Source organism: Platalea leucorodia (assembly GCF_965183815.1).
Source record: "Platalea leucorodia genome assembly, chromosome: 7".
Taxonomy (NCBI): domain Eukaryota; kingdom Metazoa; phylum Chordata; class Aves; order Pelecaniformes; family Threskiornithidae; genus Platalea; species Platalea leucorodia.
The window spans coordinates 60,955,576-60,972,500 of record NC_138829.1 but is presented as its reverse complement, the minus strand read 5'-3'; the positions used below and the strand labels follow the sequence as shown (position 1 = coordinate 60,972,500).

Below are 16,925 nucleotides of genomic sequence, written 5' to 3'. Positions count from 1 at the left end.
TTTAAACACTGAGCAGTCCAAGTCAGTCTGGCTTATTTATTCACTAAGTATGTTTTCCTTTGTAGGGGTAGCTATCACCAACATGGAAGCACAACGTTTGACTTGGGAGTTTTACAAGAATAACTGGTAAGAAACCAGTAAGAGCAATACTTTTAAAAATACTGCAGCTTTTCCTGCCTGAGCTAGTTCTGAATGCCTTGCAGCAAACCAACTAGTATGAAAGAGGAAAGAATACTCACATTTGTACAGTGGTCAGAAAATGTCCTGGGAAACGAGAAGAAATAAGAACCAAAGTTATTTCTTTGCTAAGTCAAAAGCCACCGTTCCAGCCACCGTTTCCAGAAACTATTAGCAATGAAATTTAAGAAAAAAACCTTGAACGTTCATGTCAAATGATACATCTTTAATTTCTAAAAGGTGATAAGTACTAAGAAACTGATCTAGTTGACAGGCAATTAATCCTCCTTGCATAGTACATTTATCTCCTTGGGATATCAAGAATTACAACACTTCAGGAAAACTGGCACCTAAGTGAGCAAGCAGCCTCAATCCTATACAAAAGTTACAGACAACCTCAATGTTTCCAAGTTTTACTTTGCAACGGATCCAGAGAATAGTCTTTGCTTTGTCCACATCTATCCCACAGTACTGTATTCTTTCACTGCACTTTTCAGTTGGCCATCTGTATGAAAAACATAAAAGGCTGCAACCCACACTGATATAGTAATTCACAATAAATTAGCTTCATTCTAGTCAAACTTGGCCTTTTTGAGGTCAAATACCTCAGGATACGTAGTTATGGACTTTATTTTTTATGTAAAATGTGTACCTCACAATACTTATAATGATTACTTGATTAACACTTCATCCAGAAGATGTTTAATCCTTCCCTTGAGAAGGTAAAAGGTGAGGCTTCAGTTTCAGAAGTGCTCTTGACACTTATCTAAAATAAGCACTGAATCTTACATGAAGCCAAAAAATTTTAACTTGCTTAACAAGCTTACTAACAAGACAAGAGTAAAGACACTTTTTGATATAAAAAAAATTAAAGTTATGTTTTACTGTATGTGTTAGACTATCTACAACGGATTTTTTTCCTTTACAGAATGATAGGTGGAAAGGAGCATTGTACGTACTTACATCATCATTAATTAATCCCTTTTTTTCTAATAACTTGTGTCCTGATTTTCAAAAGCACTGATTATCAGCATATCCTAGGTACTGAATGGTAGCAGCAGGCACTCAGAACTGTTGAAAACAGACTATTAGTACTTGTACTTATGCCGCAAATGCACCATTTGAAAATATTCCTCTTGAAAACAGGTAGTTTACTTTTTAGTCAAAATCGGTTGACTAATTACTATTTTAATAATTCTTGTAGTGTTTTAGAGTGTTTAAAGTAACTATTAACACTAATTTCTTAATACACTATAGTGGATTATGATCAAAATTAATGTCAAAAATTTATGATAAATAAACTTTGGAAAAATTTATACAAGGCCGTAAATAAATAACTTGAACTTCAGTCTCATTAAAAAGTAAAACAGTACGTCACACGACAATATCATCCTATCTAGACAATACAATCTTGCTATATTTTATTGCATAATAATTTGAGAGTAACATCTTCAGTAAAATATGTAAAGAAACAAAATCATTAGATTTACTTCCTTTAATATTGAACAACCAAAGTTTCTCCTTTGTACATAATCCAATTTAAAGATAATATAATTAGCACTTCCAGCATTAACAGTCTGTATTTACAATTAATGAGATGGGGTGGATAATCCAAAGAGTATTCAAATCTGTATGAAACAAATCAAAATACGAAGATTTACAGTAGGCTCAAAATCCAAGACTTTTCCTTTTATGGAATGCAATTTAAAAGGCTTTGTTGTCTTTATTACTTGTAAGGGTTCCTGAAATGATGATTTTTAATAGTATTTTGAACATTTGAAATCTTCAGTAATGCCTTCATTATTTGTACATGAGATTAAAAATTAATTCCAATACTTCTATTTATTTTTTCACTTGCTTGTAGACCAGTCTGAAATCTGATGAAAGGATAACAAGGAAATTTACTGTATAATCCTAATTCCATATTCCTGAATATACAATGGTTGGAAGTAGATGATGTCAGTCCATTCCAAGGGTTATGTACACAAAACTTACAAAATGTTCTTCGCTCTTGCATAAAATGTGTACAGAGTATCAATGAGCAGGGAACTTCAAAGTTTTTATGGGTTGCTGCTGGCATGGACCTTTGTTGATTGAAAATAAAATACCTTTCACTCTATTGTTCTGGTAGCAGTTTTAGAAGTTAATCATCAATCCCTGGTGTTTCACCCTGTTGTATTCTGGAGGCTATTCTAATGGCTTCTTCCAGAGACTGTTGTTCTCCAAGCTGAAACAAATGCATTTAAACATAAATAAATCCAAAATGTTACATAGGGATATAAATGTGTAAAAAAAAAAAATTAAAGATGAAACCAAAGATCTAGATTTGGAGCAATACTTTAGCACAAATAAGTGTGATCAGTATTGTAACACCTCTTCTGGGTAATATACACTAGCGGCTATCTAATCAGCATGACAATTAAGATAGCTTCTGATAGCAGATAAAACTGAGTTTCTATGTATCTACCGAATAAATTTTCTTCAAAGAACTGCTGCATAGTAAACACATTTCATGACACACAAAGTGGATATTTCAACTTGGCAGATACAACAAAGCTAAGATAAGGTTTTCAAAAGCCATGGTGGCTGTTGAATTACATTTTAACACTGGTAAAGCAAACAAACATCTTCATTTTTCTTAACTCTTTTGCAGAAAGTCAGCTCTTTGGAACACCATATGACATTTATGTATATAAAAAGTGTATACTTATTGCAGAATCCTGACGGTATAAAAAAGCAGTCATGATGACACTGTTCGATTCTACAGTAGTTTAAAGAGGAAAATATCTTGTAGTTGCAACTACAAGGCCATCAATGTATCTGGCACTGTCAGAAGCAACATGAACCAACCCTGAATAAAGACAACTGGACACAATTTTGGGAAAGAATCCATGGAGTTTTATAATATGTACACCATGCACATAAATCCAATGATGGGAACACTGAAGACAACCTCAGCCTAACAAAAACATGAAGTTGGCCGTTACCTATTGGCTCAGGAGAAAGATGTATGAGAGTGTGAAAAGTAAAAACAGATTTGACAGATGGATACACGTAATGGGGCAGTTCTAAATATCGCTTCTAACTTGTTTTTACAGTCACTGGATATCACATTCTGGAGCCACTCAGATCAAGAAGAGGTCTGTTACCACCCCCTTAGGATTTCAATCTGGCTATGAGGCTACTGGCTTTATCAGCCTATGTTTTACTTTCATTCAGAGGACACGCTGCTGAGGGTGCAAGTTACTTTCTTCCTTCCTCTCATGCAAACAATTGCCTTCTGATATGCTTTCTCTTACATGCAGTTTTGATTACTGCCAACTTAGCTTAGAAGACAGGAGTTCAGAATTAAGAGCTTCTCAACTTCCATTGTTCTTCAATCAGCATCTGACTTGCTATATTCACTTTAACAAAGTGGAAAATAACAATCTCTCATTTCTGCTTGAAGATATTAACACAATTCCTTTCAATCTGAGCTCTTAAGAGAGTACTGTGCATACATACACTTAGACTGCAGCATTAATCCTGACACTCAAATGCTCAAAGGTTTTGATCTCTCATTAGTTTCAGCAAATATGAACAGTCTGAACGAACCAGACTTAAGCTGCTGTTACTTCCACACGCAAAGTATATTTTACCCCCTGGAAATGAAATTTGTCATTGCATTTTCTGCACTTCTTTTTCTATTTGAAGCTATTTCCAAGAACCTTCCAAGAACACGTATTAACTTACACTGCTTAATGCTGATTTGTTTAGAAACTCTTTTGAGCATCTCCTCTCTGCATAGCCACACTGATGTTCTTTTATATTGGTATTTGTCAGCGCGAAGGCCCATCATGCAAACCATACTCAAGACAGTTGCATATACTCAACTCCCTTTGAAATTCATAGGGTGTATCACATCCATGAAAATTATCCTCCTTGTAATTGTATACTGTTTCACAACATATGGTTTCTGTGATTTTCCATGCTCTCTAGAACAAAATTTGTGTCTGTGGTGATACCCAGACAACAATAGGATCAAACCCACAAAGCGTTGAGTCCTAATTCCACAGTAAATTTGAATAAAAATGTAGCTTCATTACATCCCCACTGGACTTCTTATTTATGCACATAGTTAAGCACAGAATCAAGAGGACTACAAGGTGGACCAAAAGTATTAGGTACTTTGCAGGACTGATACTACTATGCAACTCAAAATTTAAACTAATTCAACTCCTTTTATTTTACTTTGAGTTTAAAATTGACTTCTGTCACTGGAGTGGCAATTTCCCCTAAGATCCTTCAGTCATCTATTTGACCCTTGACTGCAATGTCATTTAAAGAGATAAATTTTTAAAATACTGAATCTTCCAGATTTAAAATTTCCAAAAGCTTCTATTAACTTACCATCATATCATATGTAACAAAATAAAATATACACATAGTTAATTTAATGTTTGAGTAAGGAGCATACTGGCCATCATTTGCACTAGAAGTTTCGTTCAACCTTCCAGTCAAGCTGAGCTTCCCTCTGAATAAACTGTTCACAAAAATACTTGTCTAGGTTTTGGGTTTGGTTACTTTCTAGACAAAAGCTTAATTTGTGCTTGGTTTCCACCTTCTTTTAAATTAGCCCAATTTAAAGTAAACTCTTTCATACCTAGAAATTACTCTTCCATTACAGTGTTTGGACAATGTGAGGAACTATTTACAGAGACCGCTGCTTGTACTGTACTGATCTGACACCTAAACAGAAGGTTACTATTTCCAGACATTTCTGATTATTAATCTTTCTATATAACGGTTTACACTTTTTCACTATTAGCATTTCAAGGTTCAAATAACATAAATTCAGTAATTTTATCTGTATAAGTTCATAGCAATTTACTCTTGAGAGTTTGGCTTTATATATATCAGTTCTATATGTAATGCTGAAGGATGAATGAAAGCGCTTTTCCACTGAAAACCTGTGACTCCATGAACGATTCAGTTGACCTGAAGTTCGGCCCTCCTCTAACCTCTCCCTTTTTTGGAAGCTCTACAAGTAGATTTGGAAAAATCAGATGCTTATTATTCCTCTTCCTAAACCTATATATTATTTAAAGTATGAGATCATATGGTTATGGACTATTTTTTCAGGGGAGCCAAGCTTATTCAAATCATTTTGTTACATGACTAGGAGCTTCTAGCTCTAGAAGTAAGAAGCACTCCAAAAAAACATTTATCACCATCTTACCTGTACTGCAATTTGTGTTCCATTGGATGTAGCCAACAATGTAACAGGTCTAGTTTCTGTAGTCACTAAATGGTGCCCATGTTGCTGATGTCCGATTTCTGATGAGGCACTATGAAATGCTGCTAAGTCTTGAGCCACAATAGCAACCTTCAAGACCAAAGGAAGAGAATCAACTGGATGACAGAGCCGTTACCATTACTGACCTCATACAATGGTTATCTTCAAAGTTAAAGTTAAATTCAAAGCTGTGATTATTCATGAGCATAATTTTATTGTGCAAAAGATAATTTTTTTAAGAAAGATTGCCATCACTGTATTCTCAAAGTTATCTATTATCTCTCAAAATACAAATATCCCCAGAACTGCACAGAAATTCAATAAATGTGCCTATAAGCCTGTGATTATTTATACATACAGAGCACAGTGATAAGTATCTTAATTTTCATGTGACGCATTTTTAGAATAGTGGAATGCATTTTAACTTAAAGATTAAAAATTATATCACTATATTTCTACTAAAAAAGTTAGCTATTGTATATTAGAAACAAAACCGCAAATATACACTTACACAAATGTTCCCTATCTGCCAAATAAATTACAGGCCCATAATATTAAGTGATAAAGTTACAGTTCATTCTGGATTCTATTCTTAGCTCTGCCACTCATTTACTATGTGACTTTGGGGAAAATGCTTAGCATTTCTAGGTCTTAGTTTACATACACCAAAATGAATTACTGGACTGGTACCTCAGAATTTTTTTTGGTGCCCAATTGTTTTAAAAACATTCTGCCATATGTTGATGTATAGCACTGGAGCAGAACACATCATACTCTTATGAGGGGAATGCTATGGCCAGGTGTTGAAAACTGCTTTACTTAAATAAATCTATGTGAATGACAGAACTGCGATGGCTTAGGTGCCTATTTTATGTCATCTTATAAAGGAACATTACACATGTATCTTACCTGCTGTCCTTCAGTGCCTTCTGCAGTAACCATTGCTACGGAATGTGTTCCTGCAGAAGAGATGACTGCGTCGTGGGCAGGGACTGTGATGGTGGTGCCATCTTGTGTTACCATAGTGATAGTATTGCCAATGGCCTGCATATCTGCCTGCGATATGTTGACCTGAAACACAAAATAATTCCTGAAGTAAAAAAAGAAGGTTTGATTGCTGCTCAAGTCATACCTGAGTCTTAGCTTCTGGCAACGTAATGTACGTTTTTAAGTAAGGTTTGAAAAAAACCGATGATATGCATCTGAAGTGTAACAGCATTTCTCAAACAAATTCCTGCTAGTTGGTTCAGCAGGAATACTCCTGCCTATTCTTTTTCTTCATTTGAAACAAAATGCGTAGCAATCCAGAACAAAAAGGCAACTTGTTCATAATAGCAGGGAAAAAATATTTTAAGCCATGATCACAAGTCAAAAGCCATGATCACTGGTCAAAAGATCTAGTAGCCATTATTCTGCTTCCTGACCAGCATGCTCATGCATTCCTTGAGAATCACCATCACTCTTTGGCCAAGTCCCCATCTTGGACAAAGAGTCCTCATCACATTCATCTTACTGATTGGGATCTAATATTGCCTGAGGGACGGGATGCCATCCAGAGGGATCTGGACAGGCTGGACAGGTGGGCCTGTGTGAACCTCATGAGGTTCAACAAGGACAAGTGCAGGGTCCTGCGCTTGGGTCGGGGTAATCCCCAGTATCAGTACAGGCTGGGGGATGAAGGGATTGTGTGCAGCCCTGCCGAGAAGGACTTGGGGGTACTGATAGACGAAAAGCTGGACATGAGCTAGCAATGTGCGCTCGCAGCCCAGAAGGCCAACCGTATCCTGGGCCACATTAAAAGAAGTGTGGCCAGCAGGTCAAGGGAGGTGATTCTGCCCCTCTACTCTGCTCTGGTGAGACCCCACCTGGAGTACTGCGTACAGCTCTGGGGTCCTCAGTACAAGAAGGACGTAGGCCTATTGAAGCGGGTCCAGAGAAGGGCCACAAAAATGATCAGAGGGATGAAGCACCTCTTTTATGAGGGAAGGCTGAAAGAGCTGGGGCTGTTCAGCCTGGAGAAGGCTGCAGGGTGACCTTATTGCAGCCTTTCAGTACTTAAAGGGGGCTTATAAGAAAGATGCAGAGGGACTTTTCAGCAGGGCCAGGAGCGATAAGACAAAGGGTAATGGTTTTAAACTAAAAGAGGGTAGATTCAGACTGGATATAAGGAAGAATTTTTTTACAGTGAAGGTAGTGAAACACTGGAACGGGTTGCCCAGAGAGGTGGTAGATACCCCATCCTTGGAAACATTCCAGGCCAGGCTGGATGGGGCTCTGAGCAACCTGATCTAGTTGTAGATGTCCCTGCCAATTGCAGGGGGGATGGACTAGATGACCTTTAAAGGTTCCTTCCATCCCAAAGCATTCTATAATTCTACGACCTTTCAGACACACTTATAACTGTTTATGGAAATACAATTATGGCTCTCAGTAATAAGAAGAAGGATGCATACTTGCCCCCAGAGTCTACAACTCCATGTTCATCAGATGATATCCCAAATAACTGCATGATAGATGATCTATGCATGTGTCTTACACAGTGGACAATGTGACTCAAGGTAGTACCATCTGACATACTTTTAACTTAATAGAAGTACTAAAGAAGCCTATGAGGGCTTAGAATTTAAACCACAAATAAACAATTCATAAGAAAATAATGATATAAGTTACTGATGTCTCCAGTATAAATGCATTAGGGCATCAGATACATGATTTGATGTCTGATTTACAAGGTGATAAAACATCCCAGAACTAAAGTCAAGCTGAAGGACAATTTCAATAAATGCGAGAACTCCATGTCAAGGCTTTTGCAGGCCTTCATTTTAGAGGGTAAAAATGCCAGTTACTTAGTATTGCTGCAATGTTCAGGGTTGGCAATATAACAGCCCCCTTTAATATTTAATTTCCAATTTGAATTTAGAAGATATCTTTCATATGCTACTGGCATCTTAGCTGCCTTTCCAGCCGAGATATAAACCTTTCCCAATATGCCTTCGATATATTGCCATAGCTAAATGAAAGAGTTGTGTTGAAATCCCTGCCCAATGAAATTTCATATGAAATCCTTAAAAAATATATCCATGGGAATCCTTAAAAAAATATACCCATAGGAATTTTCAAGTGGAGGTAGTATCAAAGCATTCCTTATCCTCTTGTTTATGTTAGAAATTGTAAGAACTGCACACTACCAAACAGCTTGTAAAGCAGGCACCTAGACTAGAAAGATTTCCCACTCCTCCACCCCTCCCAGGATGTGCAGACCAGACTGCAAGTGTGTCCAGTGAAGATGACCATCAGACATTAACAGAATAATCAGGGAATTCTGAGAAACCTCAGAAAGTAGACTGTATATATAACAATTGTTAAAATAGCCTATGCCTGCTTTAAGAGTGACAAAGAGAACAAGGATAGCCAAAAAATGTGGCTTTGTATTAATAGTTTCAGATGTCAGAATATGTGGTTTAATTTAGGTATTCCACAGGAGGCCCAATGCTAAACATACCCCGACCCAGCTCCAAAGAAGCTTCTTCCCTTAAGAAACCCATGTAAGTATTTATCAAGAATCCGAACTGATTTTAGAAAGCACATGGAGTACCTGCAAACACCTGCCTCAGTTCTCAACATATTTTTGTCAGCTCTTTAACACTGGGGTTACTTACATGTTGCGTTCCATCCTGGGATATTAGTGCTACTTGTTGACCTAATCCTGACTGAGTAACTGTAGCAACCTGTGCAGAAATGACATCTTCTCCCTCCACACCTGTCACATAGGTTATCTGGGAGCCTTTGAGGACATCTTCGCCTTGACCTGTTTGATACAAAGAAGGCAAGAGGGTAGTTTACATACTCTAAATGCTGCCATGAAAGCAAATGACAAGGATTAAGTGTCAGCCTGGTTTCAAGGTTTTAAACACTCCAATGGAAAAATTTTAGTGGAAAGATGAGAAAAATAAAAGAAGGAAAGATACCAAAAGCAAGTCAGAAAGTCTGTTGTTTTGGGAACACAGGGTATAATCTTTTAGCAATGCGTTTTAACACACATAAATACTCACAAAAAGAAAACATGTACATTTAGTTTATAAGCAAATAAAATGGTGACAAATATTTCTAATGGATTTATTAAATGTTACCCTCTCCATACAAGAGGGTCCATGCAAACACAACTGGCAGCTTTTAAAAAGTTATTAATTAACAAACATACACAAGAACACAGTGATGCCTTTGTGTGAAGATTTAAGTAAGTTCATGATCTTAATAAATGTTTAACCTCAGTAAATGAATTTTATCATTCCCTTAGAAGAAGGAATTAGACTATAGCAAATCTGCTTGAGGCATTCAGTGCAGCTTCCCACAGATGTGTAGTAAAACAACTCTCCTGACCAAAACAGTTTGTGCGTGTATTTCCTATATTCAGTCACATCTAAAAATCACAATTTGACAAGTGATATTTGTCCTATCACGGTACTTCCTTCAGTCTGATCTTTTATAGTCATAGGATTCAATACTCATGACACCATGCAAAACATATTCCAAGGAGTACTGCGGCACATGAGCTTATTTTCATCTGTGCCTCTACGACAGTTTGCAGAAGCTGCTATTAACTGCAGCAAAACCAGCACAGTATCAGGGTGCTGCAAAGACAGATTTTCCTTTTCTCAAGGCAGTGCCTTTACTCCTGCACAAAAGACTGCCACCAACCATGGTGTTATACATACTCTTAGAAAAACACCTAAGAAAAATCCAGTAGGTTGCAAACATAAACATTTTAGATTCTCTCAGGCCCCTTTCCACATTCATGTTTATAGCAGGTTTGCTAGGGCTGCGACTCAAATTTCTCTCTTATCCCCAGGACTGCTATAAATGAGTTTATGATCTGGTCAATTACTCTCTCAGTTTCTGTTTACAAGTTGCCTACCACACTAAAAAGTCCTACAAAGAAGTTAAATAACTTATTAAGTACTTCAGATTTTTTATCTATGCTCTCATTTCCTTGGTTATTAAAAAAACAGCACAATATTATCCAGCCCATTTTTTACAACAAGAGATTCAAAGACTGAAACTCTAACCTGGAGGTGGCTCAAAAAAAGCCTCTTGTTCTTCTTCAATGGGCTCTGTGTCATTGTGTGCTGTCCGCTTGTGCATAGCAAGTGTAGAAATCTGCTTGTATGTTTTCCCACAGTGATTACAATTATATGGTTTGGAATGAGTATGTACAACATGATGTTTGTATAAACTGGAATACTCCGTAAAACGTTTATCACAACCAGGAACTGTACAGACGTAGGGCTTCTCCCCTGTATGGAAAAACAAAAGGGATAAAGAGAAGTTTATCCAGGATGCACAGGAAAAATTCTCAACAAATGCTATTTAGTGACACACCTTCATTACCATCCATACTTCAATTTCAAAAGCAACAGTGAAGCTCAAGCTCACAAAGCTTATCAATGCAGCCTCTCATGGTCTTTTTTTTTTAAAAAACTACTGCCATTAGAAGTTAGGCCCTTTTTTCTCCCTATCATTCCATCTAACAAATCCTTCTGATGAAGACAGAATAATACAGGCTGAAAGCTGCAATGTCAGTTTGGCACCATATTGAGAATTTTGTTCTTTTATTACTGGAAGCCCCATGTTTTCCTCAATGATCGGGTATGTTGATACACTGGTACAATTTCACTTACTTCTGAGTCTTTAAGCTCTGAAGAAATCTATAGGAAGCGTACGTTTGAACAATTATGGTTTCATATAAAAACACCTTTCATTTAAAAATCAAGGAAACAAATGTCCAAATTACATTATAAACTAAAAAGATAATCTGAGCTACAAAACATACCTCTACGAAACTTGTCTGTGCTTCTATAAAACATATAAGGGTACCAAGATGATATGGCTATCACTGGCTTTTACATTTTACAACCTTCAAATTTGTGCAGATTATTTCTGCTAACTCACCCTGATAATCAGGTTGGATAAGTATTTTCACCTCCAGTCTATTAAAAAAAAAAGGTTTTGACCACTGCTCCAGCAGCAGGGAAAATACAGCTGGGATGAAAGGGTGACTCACAACGGTGAGCCAAAGTCAAGCTCAGACTTGTGCTTTACTGTTATTTAAGAAACAGCTCACAACAGAGGCAAGCCCCAGAACCATATTAAGGTTTTAGCCCAATGTCCACTGAAGACCAGGTTTTGCATTCGTTTTAAAGAACTTTGTATCCAAACCAAAATTATTCTGCCTTGACAGCGAGGTGGGAAACCTAACTCCTTAACTATCCTCAGCTGAGGGGAGACAAGTCCCAAAAGTACCAAGCCCGGTCATATAAACATGACTATATCCAATTACAATGCATGAAAACAGTGTTTACAAGGAGAATTGACACAGCCTCTCCCAAGCAGATTCCACTTCAAAATAGAAAACATCATTCATATACCTGTGTGTATTCTCACATGATTCTTATAATTAGTTGCACTGGCAAAAGCTCTCCCACATCCTGGCTCTGTACAGTAATAAGGCCTTTCGCCTGTGTGTGTCCTGATGTGAACCTTTCTAATATTAGATGTTGTGAATGACCTGCCACATCCTTCAAATGGACACTTAAAGGGCCTTTCGCCTGAAAAAGAAGAAAAGAAAAGGTACACATGCAAAAGTTATAAAAGAACAAAAATCCTAACTTACACTTAGACTGAAGGTAGGAATCTAAAGCTACTTAATTCTCTCTTTGAGACCCTCAGTCAGAAATACTGTGAACATGTCACTGTGGAGTGTTCTACTATTTAGCCAAAACTGGCAAAATTCAGGAAAATCATACAATCTGTAAGCTAAATTATGAAGCACTTAGATTAGTACTTTATGGTGTATAAAACAGACTCAGTTGCTTGGATTAGCTTCCACATTGTCCATATTCTAACATGTATTTAGCAGCCCCCCTCCAATTCATACACACATTATCCAAAACAAGGCTATCATACCATTTGTACATTTGTCAATTGTAATTCATAAAATGAAAAAAAATACCTTAATGATTTAGCATATACAAGATACAAATGGATTAGTAAAACTGATTCTAGAAAGCACTTAACTTTGCATGAGAAGAGCCAACTTTTTAAAGAGAGACAGCCCTGAAACTCAAGTTTCAAACTCCAAAACCGAAGGAATCCCAAATACACGTTCTTTTTAAAATAAGTCTATTCACATAATATAAATTTAAGCACAATAACTTACATCATTGCACCAAAACATTTCACCATGAACACTAGATACGGCCAACCCCTGTCTAATACCCCAAATATGCCTAACCTTTCAGATCTATCAAAGCACACAGAGGGGGAGAGTGAAGGGGGTTAACTTTGGAGAAGTGTGAGCCACCTGACATGCTGTCTGGTTGTAATTGCACACTTCCTAGAGCTAAGTACATTCCACCCACTGTACTGCTTACCAAAGAGAAGAATCTGAGAGCAAGAGAGGGCAGATTACCACTACAGATACAACATTAAGTACTTAGAGACAGACAGAAAAAAAGTCCTGATAGAGACATTAATACCACGGAACTCCAAAGTAGTTAGCTCCTTGGCAGAAGAAACTATAATTCACTCCTTAGGGCAGCTGTTTCGGGAAGGTTTTTCAGCTTCCTGCCAAGGCAGTGTGTGTGTATTAAGCGTACAAGCCTCAGTGTTGTGTTACCATGGCTCCCCTAATCCTTGCTTCAGCACAGAACCTCAAATCATGCCTGAAAGGAGCAGCGCTGCAGAGTCAACCCCGCCCAACAACAGACCCTGCAGTAGAAACCAAACCAGACTCCTCTTAAAGAATGCCCGCAAGAATGTTATCCGACCGGTTGGTGAGGCCAGCCTTTTAAGTTTCTAATGTACTTGTTCGAAAAGCAACCTGTTTCCAGGTGACTGAGATTTCTAGCACTAGAAATGCAAAGCAAGTCAGAAGCCTTCAAGCTCTACCCCACAGCAGCTATGAAGAACCATCCGCGCCAGCTTTTCTGATACCAGAATAGTACTCGGGAAGCCATGGAGGAACCCGAGGCAAGCATTTGATGGCAACAGAAAGTGAGACTGGACTGCCACTGAAAGAGAGGGGAAAATCACTTTTGGCTAAAACAGGCAGAAAATGAAGAAAGCGCTAACCCTGCTCTGTGTGATAAAGGAACGAAAAGGTTTCAGAGCCATGGGAGAGAGCGGGCAGAGCCCAGACTTGCCTGCACTGTTGCAGCTTGCATAGAGTATGAGCATACACTACTCCATCCATCTGCACCAAGGACTTGGGGCAATTTTCTTCTTATTCTCGGGCTTCCTGCAGCTACTCATAAATCTAAAAGAAGACACCCCTGAACTCCAGTCCCTGGACTGCCAGGAGTCTATGACTGTATTATTAATATTGTTCAAATGGGTAAATGGTTACATAGGGCTGGCTCAAGTCTTTTGTCTCAACTGCTAAATTAGATTAAAGCAATTAAATTACCATACAACTCCTATGGCCATAAAGAAGTAAAGAAAACAGTCTACAGCTAATCAAGTTGTCCATAATACAGAAACATTTCAGTTTATAGGCTGTGCTTGATGTACTACATAACGTGAAGCAGTTCTCTTCTAGAACTGAAAACAGATGACAGTTTTATGTCTTCATCCTGATGACCAATTTAACATCAAGATAGCACTAATCCCAACAAACTGTCTTTGAATACAGAAGTCCAGGAAAGCAGAATTATCTCAATGTAATCTTGAGTTTTTATAATTTTTATTGCCTGCTTTTATGTCCCCCCATTGTTCTTTTTAATCAGAGAAAAACTATTTCTTTTGTTCTTTTTTACTCTCCTAAGATTGACAAAGTTCAGTGGAAAAACTTGTCGGTGATCTAGCAGGCAAGTAAATATACTTAATGGAATAGGCTAGTAAACTATAGATTATTCTTCCTGTGTTTAAGTTTTTTTTTTTCTTTTTTTTTTTTGAGATCTCAGGAGCAAAGGAGACATTGTGCAAACTTGTTTACATGTGTGTGCACCCATAGAGTTTTGCAGAGTGCAGTGTATGCTGTCTGGAATTTATTTGTATTTTGGCTTTCAAATGAACCTTTTTTTTTAGACAAAATGTAAGATTTTTTTTAATGCATTTGGAATTTTTAATAACAGTTGGTTTTCTACAACATTTTGTTCATTTTTCTGCTGCAAGAAGAGAAGGGAAATCAGGATAACAACAAGCTCAGAACTATAAACCTTCGTGAAGCTGGCATGCAAGTTATCTTAAAGCACCAAAACTGAAGAACACTGATGCCATTTCTAAAAGGCGAGCCATATTATTGAGGAAAAAGTTCCTTGTTCTGTTACAGCTGCAAATGAAACTGTAAAGGCACAAAGTGACTCAGTGACAATGTAAGTGATGCATGGCTAAAAGTTAGTGCATTTGCAATAGCAGTGTGAATGCTTAAGCACTTTTTCCAAGAAAAGCATGCTGGATTTTCAGTAAATGCTTACCATGCTGAAATGCTGTTGAGCTCACTGGGCTTCAGAAAGAGAATATACACAGACTGATTTCATAAGTATAAAGTCACAGAATGATCAAAGAGAAAAAAAACCTACCTAAGTGAATTAACAAAAAAACCCCAAATGGGTAATAATAGTACCTGTGTGTGTTCGGATATGTTTCTGCAGGTCTCCTGAAGTCTTGAATGATTTGGTGCAGTTTTCTTCTGTGCACCGATAAGGCTTTTCACCAGTGTGTGTTCGGACGTGACTTTTTAACCCATACCCTGAAGATCAGAAAGGATATTATAATAGTGTAAACAAAAAATTAGGATACTCATAAACCATCATCATCAAAAGCTGCACTTGCCATTCCAATCAGGAATCTCCCTGATGAGTAAAATTTGCTCTTTCACTCTTCACAAGCTCTTCGTTCTACCATACAGAGCAGCAGAATTCTAGATACAGTTTAGAAATTCTTTCATCCTTCATTTATGACGAAAGTATACTTCCATAATGCTTCCTTCCGTTCAAAAGGATAAACTGTAATGATTATAATGTGGACAAATTTATTCTGTCTTCTGAGGAAGCTGTATGCTCTGTATCCATCTACTTTTTATGTCTTACCACTACTGTCATCAAAATGACATTTAATTACTCGCTCATACAAAAATCAGTACCATTAATGAAGTCAGCAGTAAAAGCTCTACTGCTATCCAGGCTCTAAACTCTAATTATTTTAAAACCATATTGTTAACATCACCACATATATAGCTGCCAACTGATAGCCGTCACGGACACTCATTGCTTTTAAGATTACTTTTAGGAACTCACCGTCATCAAAAACTCTACCAGTCTAAAGCGAGCTTTGGATCAGGCCCTCTGTAAATTATTTTGCAAAGAGCATTTTACCTAGATTGTCTTTTCTGCACTTCCCTGAGAAGAACATGACTAAAGAACCCTGAAACAGCCATTTTAGAAAATGAATTTGAATTTTACTTGTGTCCACAAGTGATGTATGTATTTCTACAAAATAAATTAAGAGTCTGTAAGAAAATGGCACCTGCTTTAGTTTCACAGTGTGTGTTCTCACTAAAACAGCTGAAATTCCTATTCTTGATGTCTTTAAAAACATAAATCATGTCTACCAAGCTGAGCATTAATTCATTCTTACATCTAAAATAAACTCAATTTCATGATCCAACCCAGCAGAGTTCTTAATATTTGAACTGAGAGCATTCAGTACTTAAAATTAACTTTTTCGAAGGCAAGGATTGCTGAACTATAGTGGTACAATAGCTCTGCCCAAAAATATGGTATTGATAGACAAACAGCTGTTTATAGCCATACATCAGTCTGTTGCAAGGGAAGAGAATATTTCGTTATGTAGTTTTGAAATCCCTTTACAAACACTACGCAATTTAACTTAGGTGCAACCCTTTAAGTGTGGTTGTTTCCCTCCTGACCTTTCTCATCAGCATTTCTTTTGCTTGTTTCTATTCAAAGAAACAGTATTAAATATATTAGATCATACGAAGTTATTTTAAAAACACCTTATGTTTTTTTTTAAAAAATAGAGCCTAACTTTTCTAAGCATTATGCTAATTTACATTCAAAGTAAAAGAATAAAATTTGAAACAAGTTTTGCTCTTTCACTTTCTTCCATGTTTCATTCTTCATAATTGCATTTTGTACAATCAAATTCAATCTCAGGGAGAGCATAGTTTGTGAACAGAGTAGTCTGTACAAAATGAGTTCGCTTCTTGAGAAATGTCACTCTTTGATACAAATTCAATAAAGAACGCTTAAAACAGCATCTTCCACCAAAGTTCCTTTCAAATTTGGAACAGAAGACCAGGTATTTACTTCTAGCCAACAGGTTCAGCTTCTTATTATCACCTCATTTAACTTACAGTATTAAGTTTCATGTTAAGAAAGGTCTATTTTTTCAACATAAAATCTGACTGTAATGTAAAAGATGAAGAGTAAGGGAAAGTGTCAAGTGTTTCACC

At 37.0% G+C, this 16,925-nt stretch overlaps 1 protein-coding gene across 12 annotated transcripts in view; it reads right to left on the bottom strand.

Moving 5' to 3' along the window:
• The window catches only part of ZNF143 (zinc finger protein 143), a 43,943-nt gene that overhangs the window by 133 nt on the left and 26,885 nt on the right, over nt 1-16,925 (bottom strand). For 9 of the 12 annotated variants that reach the window (XM_082316945.1, XM_082316947.1, XM_082316946.1 and 6 more), the window contains 7 exons: nt 15,075-15,200; nt 11,878-12,057; nt 10,519-10,746; nt 9,112-9,260; nt 6,362-6,523; nt 5,396-5,542; nt 1,172-2,404 (listed from right to left, as the gene is read on the bottom strand). In XM_082316945.1, the coding sequence (XP_082173071.1) occupies nt 2,321-2,404; nt 5,396-5,542; nt 6,362-6,523; nt 9,112-9,260; nt 10,519-10,746; nt 11,878-12,057; nt 15,075-15,200 (1,076 nt within the window). In that variant the 3' untranslated portion in view covers nt 1,172-2,320. Of the gene's footprint in view, nt 1-239; nt 265-1,160; nt 2,405-5,395; nt 5,543-6,361; nt 6,524-9,111; nt 9,261-10,518; nt 10,747-11,877; nt 12,058-15,074; nt 15,201-16,925 lie in introns of those variants that run through there. The other 3 variants (XR_014228707.1, XM_082316948.1, XM_082316941.1) reach the window with 3 other exon arrangements.